Source organism: Giraffa tippelskirchi, chromosome X, assembly GCF_054371585.1.
Source record: "Giraffa tippelskirchi isolate mGirTip1 chromosome X, T2T-mGirTip1v1.2.pri, whole genome shotgun sequence".
In the NCBI taxonomy this organism is placed as follows: Eukaryota; Metazoa; Chordata; class Mammalia; order Artiodactyla; family Giraffidae; genus Giraffa; species Giraffa tippelskirchi.
Genome location: NC_137289.1, coordinates 85,869,010 through 85,890,862, shown reverse-complemented (window position 1 = coordinate 85,890,862; position 21,853 = coordinate 85,869,010). Strand labels below are relative to the sequence as shown.

General features: G+C 39.2%; 1 protein-coding gene across 18 annotated transcripts in view; it reads right to left on the bottom strand.

Moving 5' to 3' along the window:
* The window catches only part of PHKA1 (phosphorylase kinase regulatory subunit alpha 1), a 164,507-nt gene that overhangs the window by 96,979 nt on the left and 45,675 nt on the right, over window positions 1-21,853 (bottom strand). For all 18 annotated transcript variants that reach the window (XM_081566944.1, XM_081566933.1, XM_081566941.1 and 15 more), the window contains exons 11-14: window positions 20,817-20,912; window positions 11,827-11,934; window positions 9,477-9,555; window positions 2,626-2,760 (exon numbers count right to left, since the gene is read on the bottom strand). In XM_081566944.1, the coding sequence (XP_081423070.1) occupies window positions 2,626-2,760; window positions 9,477-9,555; window positions 11,827-11,934; window positions 20,817-20,912 (418 nt within the window). The remainder of the gene's footprint in view (window positions 1-2,625; window positions 2,761-9,476; window positions 9,556-11,826; window positions 11,935-20,816; window positions 20,913-21,853) is intronic.

Genomic DNA, 21,853 nt, shown 5'->3' with positions numbered 1-21,853 from the left:
TGGAGAGATCTGATGTGATGCAGGTAGATTTCAAGAATGAAGGCCCAGAACTTGCAAGTTATCTATATCCTAGTAAGATTAAGCTGAGTTTAGAACAATAGATGTGAAGAAAATGGTAAAAGGTATCAACTTATAAGTGAAAGCCAGAATCACATTAAAGGCACCGATAGGACTTGCACAAACTCCAAACCACAGAGACTTCTAAGAAGGACAAAGAAGACAGTGACTACAAGATCAACTATATTCATGGAGTTAAGATTTGGGTTAGGGCACTAGGGCTTCCTAGTGGTTCAGGGGTAAAGAATCTGCCTGCAATGCAGGAGATGTGGGTTTGATTCCTGGGTTAAGAAGATACCCTGGAGAAGGAAATGGCAACCCACTCCAGTATTCTTGCCTGAAAAATCCCATGGACAGAGGAGCCTGGCAGGCTTCAGTCCATGGAGTCTCAAGAGTCGGACATGACTTAGCAACTAACCCACCACCACCACCATGATTTGTGTTAGACAGAGACATACTTTCCTTATTTCAAAAGATTTAGTGCTAGTGGACTGGTATCTGGAGACTGGTATCTAGCCTCAGACTAGAGGGAATGGCCAAGGAGGTTAAAAAAAAAACAACCCAGAAAGCAGGTTCTGGGAAGGACCGACGTACCCCATCCCCCCTAGTAAAGCATCAACGCAAATTAATCTCAGACGTTTCAGAGTCTTGAATTGTCATTTACCACAAATAGGGTTGAGTATGTAGAAGGAACAGAGGGTTCAGTAACTTGCAATATTCAAGGTAATTTGTGGCTAGATTTTATAAATTAATTAGGCCCTGAGACCTAGTTAGGACCCGAGAACTATATTCAATAAACTCGATAATTTCTATGTGTTTATATTTTAGTTTTCCATTTTTTTCCAATAAAATTTCTTTAGGAACTTCCAAACTTATATTTAATTTAAAAAGAAAAGGGATTTCCTACATTATAGCTAGAATGGAAAGGTGAGAGAAATCCATATATTCCCAAAGCCAGATGCAATGTTAGTAGCTCTGGGAGTTCAGGCCCTGCTGGCATAAAATATGGGTTCTAGGAGTGAGATAGGGGGAGGGGAGGGAGGCTCGGGAGGCTCAAGAGAGAGGAGATATAATTAGGGCTGATTTGCATTGTTGTATGGCAGAAACCAACACAACATTGCAAAAGCATTTTTCCTCCAAGTAAAAAATAAATTTAAAATATGGGTGCTAGGAAAGACAAAGAACAGTCAGCTTTGACTGCTAGTCCTTTCCTCTATGGTTGATTCCCTCTCGATTTAGATCTACATAACTGTCACAGAAATTGAGAGTCTGGAGTAGGTTTAGTAACAAGGGAAGGAGGCTGGTTTGGGGCTGGACAAAATTTGCCTTGACTTTAATTATTAAAAGACCACTCTTGGTGAAGGAAAACAGTACACACACACACACACACACACACACACACACAGGCTTTGGGTTTGTAAGTGGCAATCTACTATCTAGGGTACATTATTTATTTATATATTTACTCATTTGTGGCTTGATTTAAGATTTCATTAATTCCCAGTTGGTGCTATAGCAGATTAACATAAACTTAGTAGCTTAAAACAACACAAAATTATACTCTTATAGTTCTAGAGGTCAGAAAAAATGAGCCTTACGGCTTTTATGGGGTAAAATAAAAATCAAGGTGTTGAGCATAACTGGTTCCTTCTGGAGACTCCAGGGGGAGAATCTGTTCTTTGACTCTTCAAGCTTTTTAGAGGATAAGGCCAGTAGCCTTGTCACTCTAATCTCTTGCTTCTGTCATCACATCTCCTACTTCGATAGTCTGATAGTCTACCTCTTATAAGAAGACTTATGACTATATTTAGCACCCACCTGAATAACCCAAAATAATCCTCTTCACCAATCTCAGTTTTCCTTAACCTAATAACACCCACAAAAACACCTTTTGCCGTATAAGGTAACGTTCACAGGTTCCAGGGATTAGGGCCTGAATATCTTTCAGGGCCACTACTGAGCCTTCCACAAGGATAGTTTAGAAATTTTGCACATACTTTTTTTTTAAGTTAACATTGTAGTAATTTGTTTAATGTGAAATTTGTAATAATTTCCATAAATTTTTAATTTGTAGTAATTTGTTTAATGTGTCTATCACCAAATTTAATGTGAGCATTGAATAAAAAATAAATACTAATTAACAATAAGTATTAGATCAAGAATTGGAATTTTAAAATATTATCAACTAATTCATTACATGACAAAGTATAAATGACCTAGAAACAAGCTCCTTGGCTATTAATCTACATAAAATTCATATTTTTCAAAATGGAAATATAGGTCCTAAGAAAGAGGAGAAGAACATATTGGTTAAGCACACACTTGGAATGAAGATACAACATTGCCTGGTAACAATCATGCCCTTTGTACCAAAGAGTTCATAAAACACACTGAAAATTATCAACCCTGTTCAGGGTATACAGGGTTAGAAACTTTGATTCCAGACTCTAAATTCCATTTCAGATCTAGTTTAATAAAGCAACACAACATCAAGAAAAAATAAAATGGAAGGAAACCAGCCTGTATTGAATAATGCTTTGATTCTAGCAGGTTAGCCAATCTCCTTACCTAGGCTGGAATAAATGTGGCTGAGAATACGAGCTGGTTGTACTCTGATGGGGTGTACCTCAGCAATTGTCTCCACATCAATTCCCTTGTTCTTCAAAATGGCCTTGATTTCTTCTGTTTCAGCTAGAATGGAAACTGTAGGAAAGAAAAAAAAGATGAGGTTAACAGAAAATTTTACTTCAACAGGAACCTAAAAATCTCCCAAGAAAGTGAAGTTGCTCAGTTGTGTCTGACTCTTTGTGACCCCATGGACTGTAGCCTATCAGGCTCCTCTGTCCATGGGATTTTCTAGGCAAGAATACTGGAGTGGGTTGCCATTTCCTTCTCCAGGAGATCTTCCTGACTCAGGGATTGAACCCGGGAAGTCCAAAAGATCTCTCAAGCCACACAATATTTTTTGAAGGGAAGACAAAAAGAAGAGAAGGAAATTAATAGTTATTACAAACTTATAAAACAAGCATCACGCCAGGTACATAACAATATCTAAATGGAAAAGGAACTAAGACCTCATGACTAGAGTATTCAATTCTGGTTTTTGTCTATATACCTATGTGCTTCTAGAGAACACCACACTTGCTTTATATCTGAGTTTCTATGTTTAAATAGAAAAAAAAAGAGCCCAGGGACAGCATTATGAAGATAATAAAGAATACCCTAATGGTACAAATCACTCTATAGCTAGAGAATGATAGAAGGCAAGGTAAATTCAGGATAGATAAATAATTGAGGTACCCTATTTGAAATTGTGTGTGGTTGTTTTGGGGGATGGGGATAACCCTTTTCTAGACTCAGAGCCTGCCAAGCCCAGCAGCTCCCTTTTCATCCTCTTACACTCACATCTCAGAAGTGCTCATCATACTCACAAGGGAGAAGAAGTCCAGGCCAGCTCACTGACTCTTCCATTTATTTTCCCTCTGTGGAACTGATACCTGTTTGGGGGCCAATAATCTGAATGGGACCTCAACTGGCTTAATGCTAAGCAATAGGGGCAAACATGAGCCCTACTCCTGCTTCTCTAGTGCTGCTGTGTTGTGTTAGTTGCTCAGTCATGTCCAACTCTTTATGACCCCATGGACCCCGCCAGGCTCTTCTGTCCATGGAATTCTCAAGGCAAGAACACTGGAGTGGGTTGCCATTCCCTTCTCCAGCTAGTGCCAAAAGGTGTGTTGAACTGGGCTTATAAGAAAATTAAGGTGCCATTTGGTTCATGCCAGCTCACTAGTATTGTCTATGTTGAGTTTTGGGGGGGAGGGCAAAAGCCTAGTTAACAAAGTGCTACTCTGCATTTCTTTCCCATTATCTTTTGTGTATTTTTCTATCTTGTGGACCTCATGGTGTTGTGTTGCTGTGATCTGGGGCAGGATATGCAGGGTATCGTGATTACAGGGTCCTCTGGATATAACACCACCTTGATTACTTCTAACTGAAAAACGACAAAGATTCTCCAGGGACAATATACAAAGGTAGAATAATGGTGGGATGACAAAATCCAGGGAAACACATGTGGTTATCCATTCATTCACTAATAAACATTTACTAAGCACTTCAATGGATAAGGCATTATGCTAAAAACTAGGGATATAGAGATGAATAAGTTAGTGTCTCCCTCAAGGAGCTCACAGTGTAATAAAAGTATCACATACATAAACTGATTATAAAACAAATTGAAAGTGTGTGTATATATATATATGAACATTATGAGACCTCCCCAAGAGTGACACCTATCTAGTCTGAAGTTGGTAGACGGAAGTTTCAGAAAAGACTTCCCGAAGGAGTTGATGTCTAAGCTGAATTTGAAAGAATGAATAAGTTAGCCAGGAGAAAGAAGGGAGTAGGAATGAGGAATTCATTTTAGGTTGAAGATTGAGAATGATCATAAAACATGAAAACAGAAAAGAGTACGTGTGTGTGTGAGAGAGAGAGAGCAGTAGTGTGGGGACAACATATATTTCAATACTGCTGTAGCATGAAATATTTGAACAGTGGCAAAAACAAAAACAAACAACCCCCCCACCAGCAACAAAACGAATCTGGAAAGGCAAATAGAGGTTAGATCATCATAGAGAGCATGTGTGTCACTTTAAGGATTTTGCATTTTATCCTTGAGTACTGATTTCCAAATTGCATTCTCCTAGGGTTCTGCAGAGAGCAATGCAGTTGGAAGCAGGAGTAGAGGGTAGTAAAGGAGAGGTAAGTGAACCACATTCTGGGGCCCCCGGAGTACTTTCAACCCAACAACTCAGCATTTTATATTTTATTAAATATTTAGAAAATGCTTACTTGGTACCACTTATGTGCTAGATACTGCCATATGCTAGAGATACAAAGATAGATATGATCTTTGGAGAAAATGACATTTGACATTGAGTCTTGCTAGAAGGCTGAATAGGAGTAATTCTGGCAAGCTGAAGGTAAAGGTAAGGAAGAAGTTGTGCCAGACAAAAAATAGCATAGACAAAGACTCATGGGTAACAGAAAACAAGGCAGATCTAGGAATAATAAAAAGTCCTTTACAGCAGGAGCATGGGGTATAAAAGGACAGTGATGAAAAATGACACTGAAGACAAGGTCAGGGACCAGATCATAAAGAGCCTTGTAAGTCTTGTTAACAAAGCTGGTAATGGGAAGCTCTTGCAGAGTTGTAATCAGGGGAATGATACATCCATATCTCCATCTTAAAAAGAACATATTCGAGTTGCTTAAAGAATAAACTGATATACTGTAGTTGACCTACACTGAAGACGAGGAGACCACTTAAAAAGTAATGCAAGAAAGAGATGCTGATTACTTAGATTAGGATTGTGACATTGGTACTGGATAAACTTGATGGATTTCTGAATTATTCAGAAGGTAAAGAAATTGGGACTTGTTAACTGACTGAACGTAGGAGATGAGATAGGGGGAGATATAGAGAATGTTGTTTGTGTAACTGTGAGAAAAGTGTACCATTTACTGACATAGGCAAGTAGGGAGAAAAGCAGGCATGAGTGATGTAGAACTAGGAGGGTGCAACTGATTAATTTTAGACATTCTGAGTTTAAAGTGCAGAAGTCATTAGCATAGAAAGAGATGAGATGGGTCAAGGAGAAAGTATAGAAAAGAAGAAAAAAGGACCTAGAATATAACCTTCAGAAATTTTATTAAGAAATGGGCAGGTGAAGAAAAACCTGGGGGTGGGAGTAAGGGGTTCTTGTCTCAAAGCTTATATTTTCTCTATGGTATAGGAGGTGAGGTCATATACTGAGAGGGGAGAAGTGAGGAGGCAGGAAAAGGGAAAAGGTTAGCAATGAGAGGAGGCTGAGATACAGTAACAAATATTCTGAGTAAGAAGAGCAGTGGCCTATGGGCAAAACTCCCAGGAATACCAACAGTTAAGGGGCAAGCAGAAGAGGAAGCCCAGAAAGAGAAAGTATAAAATTTAGGTTGAAGGAGATCTAAGAGTGTATGGTCTCACAGAAGACACAGGAGTTAAGAGTCTTAGAAACATAAACAATAAGTGAAACAGAAAGACCCACTAAGAAATGGATTGAAAAATATCTACTGAGTTTGGCAATAACTTAAGCAAAAGCACTTTCAGAGGAATAATAAGCTAGTTGTAAAGGACATCAGAATGAATGAAATATAAATAAGTGGAAGTTTGGATGAGAAAGGAAGAGTAGGATAACTAGAGGATGATGAAGTCAATGTACTAAAAATCAGAACCAACAGAGAAGAGTTTGAAGATGACAGGAAAGAGCAGGTTTCTAGGAAGGGTGGGGAAGAGAATAGGATCAACCATCAGAAGGGAGAGTTGGTGCTGAAGAGGAGAAAAAATAACTGCTCTGATACTAAAGAAAAAGAGGTAAGAATGGGTGAAGATATAAATAAGAATGTGGTTGGGGTTTGGGAAATTGACAAAGATTAGAACATTAAGATTATCCAGCACGAAGTAGCAGGCTAAAAATGAGGCTGAAAATAAGCAGTAGGTTTGTTGAGAAGAATGAAGATGCTGACTAATAATAAGAACAAGGACTAACAGGAAGCACTGTGGGCCTAGTTGAGTTGGAGACTGTGGATTTACAGCACTACTGCTATGTTCACTTGTTTGATTTTTTTTTTCTAGAAAATTTTAGCAAGGCAGGTATAGGATCAGAAAATAAGAAAGTTGATCTGGAGCTATGATTTTCCTGTGTGGGTGTAGCAGAAGTATGGTGCACTGGTGATTAAGATATTTAGATGACCGACTGAAATGTAAGGAAGGATATTGACATTGTTCAGTTTCTAAGTTGTGTCTGACTCTTTTGAGACCCATGGACTGTAGCCCGTCATGCTCCACTGTCCATGGGATTTCCCAGGCAAGAATACTGGAGTCAGTTGCCATTTCCTTCTCTAAGGAATCGTCATGACCCAGGGATTGAACCTGTGCCTTCTGCATTGGCAGGCGGATTCTTTACCACTGAGCCAACAGGGAAGCCAGGGAAGGACAGACTAGGAGAAAATAGACAAAAGTGTAACTGGGGGATGGGGTGGGGAGAGAAAACTGAAACAATATGTAATTATGACTGGAGATTGGGACTTTTGGCAATGGAATATCTGAGGTAAAATAATTATAAAGTTTGGTCCTCACAGTGAGTAGAGTAGTGGCAGAGGGAAAGGTCACTAGGGTTATGGATATCCAAGAATTCTGAGGCTAAAGTATTAGATGGCACTTACTCTGATGTTGAAATCTATCACTATGGCAGGAACTGAGGAAGAAGAGGAGGCTATAAGCCAAGTCTCAAAGTCTCAAATGAATGAACGAGAGTAACCAGGAGACTAATACAGCCAGATGGCACAAGCTTCAAAGGGGAACAAGCTTTCTCATGGAAGGAGAGTAATGGTCTTTTATATAATGTTCATTATGTACAAAATACCTCAGAGATATCACAGGTTTGGTTCCAGACCACTGCAATAAAGCGAATAACATAATAAAGCAAGTCACAAAAGTTTTTAGCTTCCCAGTCTATATATAAAAGTTATGCTTATACAAAACAAACTTATGGTTACCAAAAGGGATGACAGGGTAGGGGGGGATAAACTATTAGGAGTATGAGATTAATATATACACATTACTATATATGAAATAGGTAAACAAGGGAACTATACTCAATATCTTATAGCAACCTATAATGGAAAAGAATCTGAAAAAGAATGTATCTGTATGTATATATACATACATACATGTATATATATATGTGTGTGTGTATATATATATATATATATATATATACACATATATACAACTGAATCACTTTGCTGTACACTTGAAACTAACATAACATTGCAAATTAACGACCTCAATTAAAAAATAAATAAAATTTAAAAAGTTGTGTTTACACTATGCTTTAATTTATTGTGTGCAACAGTATTGTATCTAAAAACACAATGTGAATGCCTCAATTAAAAATACTTTATTATTATTAAAAATGCTAACCATCATCTGAGCCTTCAACAAGTCATAGTAGTAACATCAAAGATCACTGATCACAGATTGCTATAACAAATACAATAATAATGAAAAGTTTGAAGTTTTGCTAGAATTATAAAATGTGACAAACACATGAAGAGAGCAAAGGCTCTTGGAAAAATGGTACCAACAGACTTGCTTGACACAAGGTTGCCATAGACCTTCAATTCGTAAAAAACAAAAACAAAAACAAAAACACAGTATCTGCAAAGCACAATAAAGTGAAGCACAATAAAATGAAGTATGCATATACATTGATAAGCAAAGACTACCTTTATGACCACATAGGATGCCAAGTATAAGAAGGTTTAGAAAATACAAAGGATTATTTTTCTATATGGAATCAATTTCAATGGAGGTTGGGATTGAAATGGAGATGTATTGGAGGAGCTTCACAGGAGGCTGTGCTGCTGTGCTGTGCTAAATGACTTCAGTCGTGTCTGACTCTTTGGCCTGTAGCCTGCAAACTCCTCTGTCCGTGGGATTTCCCAGGCAAGAATACTGGGGGGGGGGGTTGCCATTTCTTCCTCCAGGCGATCTTCCCAACCCAGGGATCAAACCCGTGTCTCCTGCATTAGCTGGCAGATTCTTTACCACTGAGCCACCTGGGAAGACCTAGTATCATATTGGATAATGTTTTGGGGGAGTCAAAAGTCATCTGGAGTTTTCTACCCTAGGAGACTAGCATAATAGTGATATCATTGAGAGAGTTGGGAGAGGTAAAAGGATGGAAAGGAGACAAAAAAGGTCAGTTTTGCATTTAAAGCATAAGCTATAAAGATCCTTTATATATATATTAGGGATAGAATTCTTAACATGTTTATAGAACTTAGCCCAGTGTTTTGCATGAAGTAGATAACCTTAAAATTTAAGTTAATTGTTAGGAGCAAAAAAATTAAGGTTTTGAACATTCTCTAAAGAGGTAATAGTTGGAGCCATGAAAGAAATTTATTATGAAGGAGGCAGCCCTAGTGAACACATGCAAGGTGTAAATACAGAAATAACAACTGTACAAGACTAAGTATACAACCATTAGGAGGATATGAGAAGAAAGAAATATTAGCAGAAAAGGCATAGAAGGAATACTCAGAACAAAAGCAGAGATAATCAGGAGGCTACAATATATCATGGTGAAAAGAAATGAGTTTCCAGAAATAAGAAGTGGTTAAGAGTGTCAGATAACATCCTTTATTAAACATTTTCTCATGAGTAAGATTAACAGCAATCTTGAAACCAAACAGAATCAAGTTTATACTATACATTTTTAAGCCTAACAAAATACTTCATAAAGAATAAAGTCATCATTTACTGGCCAAATCAGACCTTTAATATAAAGTTTTTAGATGCTGGGAATAAGAATACATACCTTGAACCACAACATCTGGCTTTGGTACAGTAGAAAACCTACGATTTAGGGGATCAATTTCTCCAGGAGCTAAAAATCCCTAAAGAAAATCCATAAAAAAGACAGATTATTATATCTCCAAAGAAAGCTAATATTGGAGGAGAAACAACATACCAGTGCCAGAGTATAGTGAGTACCATAACATGTGAGAGGCAAGTATGGAAAGAAAGCAAATACCTTTACTGTATGAAAATGTTTGAACTCCTGAATTCACATCCAAATTACATTTTGTCTGGAGTTAATTTCTAGTGGCTGCCACAAATTCTTTTTTGGAAATAGATGGGGTATAAAAGATAAACAGAAAGTTTTCTAGTTATACCTTCATTTTTTTCTGCATGCACATGATTATACAATCGGATCACAATGCTTATAATCAATAATTTAAGTCATCAGTCCTGTTGCTTTCACATTTACTCATATGCATGCTATGCTTTCTTTTCAGCAGATATCTTTTGACTTGACCTGAGTTTCTGTCTTTGATGAATGGGATGAACTCATCCACTTAGCCCTTAAGAATGCCATTCATCTCCTCATTTTTAATAGCATTTAATTTATTCTAATTGAATGAGAAAGTCACCAAGTAAAGATTATTTTAAACAAATCGTTCTGCCCATTATTGCTACGTTTATAATAATGTCAACCAAAGAAAAACCTTTATGCTGTACACCTGAAACTCATAGTGATCTATGTCAATTATACCTCAAATCTGGGACAAACAAAACAAAAACAGCTGTAGAAAATAAACAAGTTACTTATAAACAAGTCAAAGAGTCTGGGTCAGAAAGGAAAGCTAAGTCCCACCCTAGATCCTCTAGGACAGTGGTCCCCAACCTTTTTGGTACCAGGGACTGGTTTCATGGAAAACAATTTTTCTGCAGACTGGGATGGGGGACATGGTTTTAGGATAACTCAAACGCGTTACATTTATTGGGGCTTCCCTTGAGGCTCAGCTTGTTAAGAATCTGCCTGCAATGTGGGAAACCTGGGTTTGATCCCTGGGTTGGGAAGATTCCCCTGGAGAAGGGAAAGGCTACCCACCCCAGTATTCTGTCCTGGAGAACTCCATGGACTATATAGTCCATGGGGTTGCAAAGAGTTGGATACGACTTTCACTTTCACTTATTTCTATTAGCATTACATCAGTTTCACCTCAGATCATCAGTCATTAGATCTTGGAGGTTCAGGATCCCTGCTCTAGGATTATAGGGTTATAATACTATAATGTCTGGGTTATGGCTTATATGATAACCTATAATGGAGAAGTAGATTTGTCAACAAATCTGGAAAACTCTGAGAAAGGGAAAGCTTCTTATGGCTCAAAATGTCACAAATAAGCTGAACATAAAGTAAGAAATTCCTAAGTGCTTCGTTAAAAACTGTATGAGCAGAGTTTAATGTAAAGAACATATAAAGGGCCCCTTATCAACAAACAAACAAACAAAACACTATGATGCTCATAAACACTTGTCATGGTACCTAAAATTATCTCAGTTTATTCAATTAAAGAATGAAACATTATGTTGCTTGGAAAAGTTAGCACTTAACTCCATTATAAGCCATTAGTGAAGAAAAGTGAAAATGTTAGTTGCTCAGTTGCATCTGACTTTTTGTGACCCGATGGACTATAGCCCACCAGGCTTCTCTGTCCATGGAATCCCCCAGGCAAGAATACTCGAGTGGGTAGCCATTCCCTTCTCCAGGGGATCTTCGTAACCCAGAGATTGAATCCGGGTCTCTTGCATCGCAGGCAGATTCTTTATCATCTAAGCCACTAGGGATAAATCATTACTATCCAAGCACAATTACATTCACAGTCACCAGACAAAGCACCAGGGGGCGTTTCCAGCCTGATCTCAGAGCAACTTCAAGTACAGTACCAGGGTAGGAAGCCCTGGGCCAGCATGAGGGACATGGTTACCAAGGGGAAAGATTTTTGCCAAGGATTGGCCATGTTCCCACTCGAAGGAACTGGAGGAAATTTTGTAATAAAGGCAGAATACAAAAGGCTACTCACAAATATCGTTGTTTAGTCGCTGAGGTGTGTCTGACTCTTTTGCAACCCATGGACTGTAGCCTGCCAGGATCCTCTGTCCATGGGATTTCCCAAGAAAGAATACTGGAGTGGGTTGTCATTTCCTTCTCCAGGGGACCTTGCTGACTCAGGAATTGAACCTGGGTCTCCTGCATTGGCAGGCAGATTCTTACGACTGAGCCACCAGGGAAAATTGCACTCACAAATGAGCTACTGACAAATCTGTTTGTTATGGTGACTGAAGCAGAAAAGTAGAAGAGCCTTGAAGTTTCCCCTTACCTCTGCCATCAAGCTTCCTAAAATGTATAGAGACTGTCCCCACATATGAGGCAGTTTGCCCATGGGGACTCGGTCCACAGTGTGAGGATTTTGATATTCTTCATCAACCTACATTAAAAAAGATAACAAGATAAAGAAAAAGAAGGTTTAAGATACTAGGCAACAAAAAGGGCGAGTCTGGACTGTGATTCATATTCTATAAAACAGTCACATATGCAATACACTACAAAGTCAAGCACTATGATTGCAGTCTAGGACAGAACTTCTTTAACTGTATGCACCACCTGAGGATCTGGTACAAAGGCAGATTCTGACTGAGTAGATGTGGGGGAAGGCCTGAAATCTGCATTTATAACAAGCTCTCAGGTGATGCTGCTGATGTTTCTAGGAGCTTAGTCCACTCAACCCCACTAGCATGGAAGACTGTGTCTCTCTCCCAGCTAATGCTCTGCAATGGGAGACGAGGAACAATGGTAATCTCGACTGGCATTTTGAGAAAATGGAGACATACTTCATTTTCCAAGCCTGATCTACTCAATCACAGATGACTATATCACAGCAGAAAATATCAAATACTGAGAGTTCACACAGAACTTCACTCTAGTCCAGCCTACTGATCTCCATGCCATTCTCAACTTTAAAGTTTGATTTTTAAAAAAACTAATCTCTGAATAATTTATTTTACTTTTAAAAATTGAGATATAGCTGACATACAAAAAGGCCATATGTATTTAGCATATGCATCTTGATGAGTTTGAGGATAAATATACACCCATGAAACTACCATTGAAAGGTTTGGTCTTAGGGAGGGGGCTAAGATGGCGGAGGAATAGGACAGGGAGACCACTCTCTCCTCCACAAATTTAGCGAAAGAACATCTGAACGCTGAGCAAACTTCACAAAACTACTTCTGAACGCTGGTAGAGGACATCAGGCATCCAGAAAGACAGCGCATTATCTTCAAAAGCAGGTAGGAGAAATTATAAAAGATAAAAAGAGAGACAAAAGAGTTAGGGACGGAGACCCGTCCTGGGGAGGCAGTCGAAAAAGAGGAGAAATTTCCAAGCACCAGGAAACCCTCTCACCGGCGGGTTTGGGGGAAGATTTTGAATCTCAGAGGGCAACATAACTGGGAGAAAAAATAAATAAAACCCACAGATTACGTGCCTAAAGGCAACTCCCAGCAAAGAACCCCAGACGCTGGCATCTGCCACCAGCAAGTGGGGGCTGAACGGAGAGGAGCGGGCGGCACTGCTTAGGGTAAGGACTGGGCCTGAACGCCCTGAGGGCAATCTGAGGGAGCTAACGTTAGATAGTAACCTAAACTGTGGGACAGCCAGAGAGAGAGAACTATCCCGCGAAAAGCCCAAATCTAAGGCACTGCCGGCCCACTCACAGAACAAAGGACAGAGCGATACCAGAGAAGAGCTAGCCGGCTGCGGACCGCCCCACCACCCGCCGGACACAGCAGGCAGGCGGGGCCAGCCAGAGCCGGAAAGGGGCAAACTCGGCCCCAGAGAGGGCACCCCCTACCAAACTGCAAACAGGCTCCCAGTTTCTAAGCAAAGACTGCCTGAGATCCTGGAGGGTCGACAGCCGCCGGGAGGGTCGCAGCCAGAGACCAGCTCCCCAGAACCGACACAAAGCACACTGGAGCCGGGCGCGCCCGTAAACCGAGGCGGGGACCAGGGAGGTGATAAGCCGCACCGCCCCACAGGGGAGAGTGCGCTCGCCAAACTCCTGGCTGCCTGAGCTGCTCCGACCAGAAACGGCACAAACCCACAAACCACGGGCGCAACCGAGTCTGCGCCTTTGTGGAGTACCCGGGAACCTGAACGGCTTAGACCTGGGAAGTGCACGCATCTCAGGGCCAACTCCCCGGCCGAGTAACCTGAAGCCTGAGCAGGGTAGACGGGGAAAGCACACACGCCGTGAGCGGGGGCGAACCCAGTGCAGCCGAGACACTGCGAGCTCTCCACACACAGGCCAGTGATATAGGTTTGCAGGGTTCCTCCCTCCCCACAGCACGACTGAACAAGCGAACCTAAAGAGACTGCCTCCACCCCTTTGTGGCAGGGCGGAAATTAGATACTGAAGAGACCTCCAAACAGAAGCCAAATATACAGAGAGAAGCGCGTTGGAAGTGACAGGCCAACAGATTAAAATCCCTGTAGTTAACACCGACTGCATCGAAAGGGGCCTATAGATCTTGAAAAGTATAAGCAGGAACAAGGATCTATCTGAAACTGAACAGACCCCACACTGCTCACAACAGCTCCAGAGAAAGTCCGGGATATATATTTTTACTATTATCATTTTTTTTAAAATTTTTTTAAAATTTTTTTCTTTCTTTTTTCTTTAAGTCCTCTATTACACCTTTAATTTTCATTTTCATAACCCACTATTACCTTGCAAAAAAAAAACACCCTATTTTTAAAGCAAACTGCATACATATATCTTATACCTTTTGTGTTTTCTTTTTTTACTGTTTTTTTCCTGGTTTACTTTTTTTACTGTTTCTTTTTTTACTGTTTTACTGTTTTTTTTCTTTTTACACTGTTTTCTTCTTTTTATATTGTATGTTTTATAAGAGTCTAACCTCTACTCTAGATTTTTAATCTTTGTTTTACATATTTGATATCAATTTTGTACATTTAAGAACCCAGTCTTTAGTACCCATTTTTACTCAGGAGTGTGATTACTGGCTTGATTACTCTCTCCCCCTATTGATGCTCTTTCTTCTCCCCCAGGGAACCTCTATCTCCCACGCTCCTCCCTCTCTTCTCAACCCAATTCTGTGAATCTCTGAGGGTGTTCTGCGTACCGGAGAACACTTCGGGAACAGAATACTGCCCAGATCTCTCTCTCCCCTCTTGATTCCTCCCTTTCTACTCATGCTCACCTCTATTACCTTCCTCCCCCCTCTCTTTGTATCTCTGTGAACTGCTCTGAGTGTTCCAGACAGTGGAGAGCACAGAGGGAAGTGCTTACTGGCTAGACTGCTCTCTCCACATTTGAGTCCCCCTCTTCTCCTCCTGGTCACCTCAACCCCCCCTCCCCCACTTCACCTTTCCATGTAACTCAGTGAACCTTGCTGGGTATCCCTCACTGTGGAGAATCTTTTCACCATTAACCTAAAAGTTTTATTATTGATGCTGTATAGATGGAGAAGTCTTGAGGCTACCACAAGAATAAGACTGAAAGCCAGGGGAAACATTAATTAATAAGAGATCATCCAATAGCCTCCACATACACACTGAAACCAAGCTCCACCCACGAGCCAATAAGTTCCAGAGCAAGACATACCACGCAAATTCTCCAGCAACACAGGAACATAGCCCTGAGCATCAATATACAGGCTGCCCACAGGCACACCAAATCCACAGATATCTCAAAACTCAATACGGGACACTCCATTGCACTCTAGAGAGAAGAAATCCAGCTCCACCCACCAGAACACCGACACAAGCTCCCCCAACCAGGAAACCTTGACAAGCCACCCGTCCAACCCCACCCACAGTGAGGAACGTCCACAATAAAGAGGAACTTCAAACTACCAGAATACAGAAAGGCCACGCCTAACACAGCAATCTAAACAAGATGAAAAGACAGAGAAATACTCAGCAAGTAAAGGAAAATGAGAAATGCCCACAAAGCCAAACAAAAGAGGACGACATAGGGAATCTATCTGAAAAAGAATTTAGAATAATGATAATAAAAATGATCCAAAATCTTGAAAGCAAAATGGAGTTACAGATAAATAGCCTGGAGACAAGGATTGAGAAGATGCAAGAAATGTTTATCAAGGACCTAGAAGAAATAAAAAGGAGTCAATATACAATGAATAATGAAATAAAGGAGATAAAAAACACTCTGGAGGGAACCAACAGTAGAATAACGGAGGCAGAAGATAGGATAAGTGAGGTAGAAGATAGAATGGTGGAAATAAATGAAGCAGAGAGGAAAAAAGAAAAAAGAATCAAAAGAAATGAAGAAAACCTCAAGGACCTCTGGGACAATATGAAACGCCCCAACATTCAAATCATAGGAGTCCCAGAAGAAAAAGATAAAAGGAAAGGCCATGAAAAAAATACTCGAGGAGATAATAGTTGAAAATTTCCCTAAAATGAAGAAGGAAATAGTCACAGAAGTCCAAGAAACCCAGAGAGTCCCAAACAGGATAAACCCAAGGCGAAACACCCCAAGACACATAGTAATCAAATTAACAAAGATCAAACACAAAGAACAAATATTAAAAGCAGCAAGGGAAAAACAACAAATAACACACAAGGGGATCCCCATAAGGATAACAGCTGATCTTTCAATAGAAACTCTTCAGGCTAGAAGGGAATGGCAGGACATACTTAAAGTAATGAAAGAGAATAATCTACAACCCAGATTACTGTACCCAGCAAGGATCTCATTCAGATATGAAGGAGAATTCAAAAGCTTTACAGACAAGCAAGAGCTGAGGGAATTCAGCACCACCAAACCAGCTCTCCAACAAATGCTAAAGGATCTTCTCTAAACAGGAAACACAGAAAGGATGTTTCAACACGAACTCAAAACAACAAAGTAAATGGCAACGGGACCATACTTATCAATAATTACCTTAAATGTAAATGGGTTGAATGCCCCAACCAAAAGACAAAGGCTGGCTGAATGGATACAAAAACAAGACCCCTATATATGCTGTCTACAAGAGACCCACCTCAAAACTAGGGACACATACAGACTGAAAGTGAAGGGATGGAAAAACATATTTCATGCAAACAGAGACCAAAAGAAAGCAGGAGTCGCGATACTCATTTCAGATAAAATAGACTTTAAAATAAAGGCTGTGAAAAGGGACAAAGAAGGACACTACATAATGATCAAAGGGTCAATCCAGGAAGAAGATGTAATAATTATAAATATATATGCACCCAACATAGGAGCACCACAATATATAAGGCAAATACTAACAAGTATGAAAGCGGAAATTAACAACAACACAATAATAGTGGGAGACTTTAATACTCCACTCACACATAGGGATAGATCAACTAAACAGAAAATTAACAAGGAAACACAAACTTTAAATGATACAATAGACAAATTAGATTTAATTGATATTTACAGGACTTTCCAACCCAAAACAACCAATTTCACCTTTTTCTCAAGTGTACACGGAACTTTCCCCAGGATAGATAACATCCTGGGCCATAAATCTAGCCTTGGTAAATTCCGAAAAACTGAAATCATCCCAGCCATCTTCTCTGACCACAACGCAGTTAGATTAGACCTCAATTAAAGGAGAAAAACTATTAAAAATTCCAACATATGGAGGCTAAACAACACGCTTCTGAATAACCAACAAATCACAGAAGAAATCAAAAAAGAAATCAAATTATGCATAGAAACGAATGAAAATGAAAACACAACAACCCAAAACCTATGGGACACTGTAAAAGCAATGCTAAGGGAAAGGTTCATAGCAATACAGGCTTACCTCAAGAAACAAGAAAAAAATCAAATGAATAACCTAACTCTACACCTAAAGCAACTAGTGAAGGAAGAAATGAAGAACCCCAGGGTCAGTAGAAGGAAAGAAATCTTAAAAATTAGGGCAGAAATAAATGCAAAAGAAACAAAAGAGACCATAGCAAAAATCAACAAAACTAAAAGCTGGTTTTTCGAGAAGATAAACAAAATTGACAAGCCATTAGCCAGACTCATCAAGAAACAAAGCGAGAAGAATCAGATCAACAAAATTAGAAATGAAAATGGAGAGATCACAAGACTACACAGAAATACAAAGGATCATAAGAGACTACTACCAACAGCTATGTGCCAATAAAATGGACAACTTGGAAGAAATGGACAAATTCTTAGAAAAGTATAACTTTCCAAAACTGAACCAGGAAGAAATAGAAGATCTTAACATACCCATCACAAGCACGGAAATCGAAACTGTAATCAGAAATCTTCCAGCAAACAAAAGCTCAGGACCAGACGGCTTCACAGCTGAATTCTACCAAAAGTTTAGAGAAGAGCTAACACCTATCCTACTCAAACTCTCCCAGAAAATTGCAGAAGATGGTAAACTTCCAAACTCATTCTATGAGGCCACCATCACCTTAATTCCAAAAACAGACAACGATGCCACAAAAAAAGAAAACTACAGGCCAATATCACTGATGAACATAGATGCAAAAATCCTTAATAAAATTCTAGCAAATAGAATCCAACATCATATTAAAAAGATCATACATCATGACCAAGTGGGCTTTATCCCAGGAATGCAAGGTTTCTTTAACATCCGCAAATCAATCAATGTAATACACCACATTAACAAATTGAAAGATAAAAACCATATGATTATCTCAATAGATGCAGAAAAAGCCTTTGACAAAATTCAACATCCATTTATGATAAAAACCCTCCAGAAAGCAGGAATAGAAGGAACATACCTCAACATAATAAAAGCTATATATGACAAACCCACAGTAAACATTATCCTCAATGGTGAAAAATTGAAAGCATTTCCCCTAAAGTCAGGAACAAGGCAAGGATGCCCACTTTCACCACTACTATTCAACATAGTTTTGGAAGTTTTGGCCACAGCAGTCAGAGCGGAAAAAGAAATAAAAGGAATCCAGATAGGAAAAGAAGAAGTAAAACTCTCACTGTTTGCAGATGACATGATCCTCTACATAGAAATCCTTAAAGATTCTACCAGAAAATTACTGGAGCTAATCAATGAATATAGTGAAGTTGCAGGATATAAAATTAACACACAGAAACCCCTTGCATTCCTATACTCCAATAATGAGAAAACAGAAAGAGAAATTAAGGAAACAATAACATTCACCATTGCAACAAAAAGAATAAAATACTTAGGAATATATCTACCTAAAGAAACAAAAGACTTATATATAGAAAACTATAAAACACTGATGAAAGAAATCAAAGAGGACACAAACAGATGGAGAAATATACCGTGTTCATGGATTGGAAGAATTAATATAGTGAAAATGAGTACACTATCCAAAGCAATCTATAGATTCAATGCAATCCCTATCAAGCTACCATTGGTATTTTTCACAGAACTAGAACAAATCATTTCACAATTTGTATGGAAATATAAAAAACCTCGAATAGCCAAAGCAATCTTGAGAAAGAAGAATGGAACTGGAGGAATCAACCTGCCTGACTTCAGGCTCTACTACAAAGCTACAGTCATCAAGACAGTATGGTACTGGCACAAAGATAGAAATATAGATCAACGGAACAAAATAGAAAGCCCAGAGATAAACCCACGCACCTATGGACACCTTATCTTCAACAAAGGAGGCAAGAATATACAATGGAGAAAAGACAATCTCTTTAACAAGTGGTGCTGGGAAAACTGGTCAACCACTTGTAAAAGAATGAAACTAGAACACTTCCTAACACCATACACAAAAATAAACTCAAAATAGATTAAAGATCTAAACGTAAGACCAGAAACTATAAAACTCCTTGAGGAAAACATAGGCAAAACACTCTCCGACATAAATCACAGCAGGATCCTCCATGACCCACCTCCCAGAATGTTGGAAATAAGGGCAAAAATAAACAAATGGGACCTAATTAAAATTAAAAGCTTTTGCACAACAAAGGAAACTATAAGCAAGGTGAAAAGACAGCCTTCAGAATGGGAGAAAATAATAGCAAACGAAGCAACAGACAAACAATTAATCTCAAAAATATACAAGCAACTCCTGCACCTGAATTCCAGAAAAATAAACGACCCAATCAAAAAATGGGCCAAAGAACTAAACAGACATTTCTCCAAAGAAGATATACAGATGGCTAACAAACACATGAAAAGATGCTCAACATCACTCATTATTAGAGAAATGCAAATCAAAACCACAATGAGGTACCATTTCATACCAGTCAGAATGGCTGCTATCCAAAAGTCTACAAGCAATAAATGCTGGAGAGGGTGTGGAGAAAAGGGAGCCCTCTTACACTGCTGGTGGGAATGCAAACTAGTACAGCCACTATGGAGAACAGTGTGGAGATTCCTTAGAAAACTGGAAATAGAACTGCCATATGACCCAGCAATCCCACTACCGGGCATACACACTGAGGAAACCAGAATTGAAAGAGACGCGTGTACCCCAATGTTCATCGCAGCACTGTTTACAATAGCCAGGACATGGAAGCAACCTAGATGTCCATCAGCAGACGAATGGATAAGGAAGCTGTGGTAGAGATACACAATGGAATATTACTCAGCCATTAAAAAAGAATCCATTTGAATCGGTTCTATTGAGATGGATGAAACTGGAGCCTATTATACAGAGTGAAGTAAGCCAGAAAGAAAAACACCAATACAGTATACCAATGCATATATATAGAATTCCAAAAATGGCAATGATAACCCTATATGCGAGACAGAATGAGAGACACAAATGCATAGAACAGTCTTATAGACTCTGAGGGAGAAGGTGAGGATGGGACGTTCTGGGAGAATAGCATTGAAACATGTATATTATCATATGTGAAACAGAACACCATTCCATGTTTGATGCATGAGACAAATGGGGGCTGGGGCAATGGGATGACCCAGAGGGATGGGATGGGGAGGGAGGTGGGAAGGGGGTCCAGGAGGGGGAACGCATGTAAACCCATGGCTGATTCATGTCAATGTATGGCAAAAACTACTATAATATTGTAAGGTAATTAGCCCCCAACTAAAATAAATTAATTTATTTAAAAAAAAAGGAAAGAAATTTTTGGTCTTGCCTCATCTCACTCAGCAATGGTGCCATAACCAAGCGTGCTTTAAAACTTTATTTTCAAAGGAATAAAATAACAGTTTTATTGTCCTATACCTAAAGACAGACTCTAGAACATTAAAATCAAAAGATTAAAATTCATTTGAGTCCGACAAGGCAGTCCTTTTGAGGTACTGCTCCTCTTCTCCCAGCTCCATGTTAGGGCACTGTCCAGCTCACCTTGTCAGGAGGAACACTGTACAACTCTGGCAGAAGTGGGACTCCATTTTTGCCCTTGATGAGGACTGATTCAAGAGCTTCTCTGTATTCTTGAACCTGTAGATAAAAGAAAAGGAGGACAAAGTTTATAGAGAATTACCTTTGGGGATCTAGAAGAGGGTTGTAGCCAAAGAAGGTTCTATTGTAAAGGAATGTATTCACCTAGAGAAAGGGAGAAGAAAGGGAAGTAGCATTTACTAAATGCTTATTAGAGGTATGATATTATGCTAGGAGTTTTGCATATGTTAATGGATTTAACTTTAATAACCATCCAGGTGTGTGTAATTAAAGCCTATTTACAGGGAAATTAAGGCTCACGGAAGTTATGAGCTTGTGGAAGATGGCACAGCCAGCACAAGGTTGAGTCCAGATTTGAGCGCAAGTCAACCTGCCTCCATGGGTCTACTTTTATCCACTATGTACTAACCTAAGTACAGCTTATTGACTGTACATGTAATTGCTTTTAAAACTGTATTGTCCCTGCCAAATTAAGTTTCTATCATCATCAAGTTTATGTTTTTGCTTAACAATTTGCTGTAGATTAGTAATACATAAAAAGTAAAAAAAAAACACTATAATTTACGGTGGAAAAAATATACAGTCAGTTCTGCTGTAATAGTTGTTTTGAAAGCACAAATGTGTTCCAATGCATTTGATATATTAGAGAACAATTTGAGCATAACATAAATTTTATATCTGCTTATGCACAATTTCAACCTGAGAATGCACTCAGCTGAAAGGAGTCTTGTAAGAATACACAACACACACACATGTACATACTTCAGGAGAACCATGAAACACAATCCACATGTGGTGTGATAACCTTCCATCCAATTTTAAGGAACTCTCCTTCTACAACTTTCCAGCTGCTCTCTTATGGTCACTCTGGCTACATGGCTCTGTGCCTTTCCTTCTACTTAATTTCCCCCTCTATTCCCTCCTTGGCCTATTTTTATTCTTCTTCTCTGCTTAATATTCTTTTTTTTCCCTCTTATGCT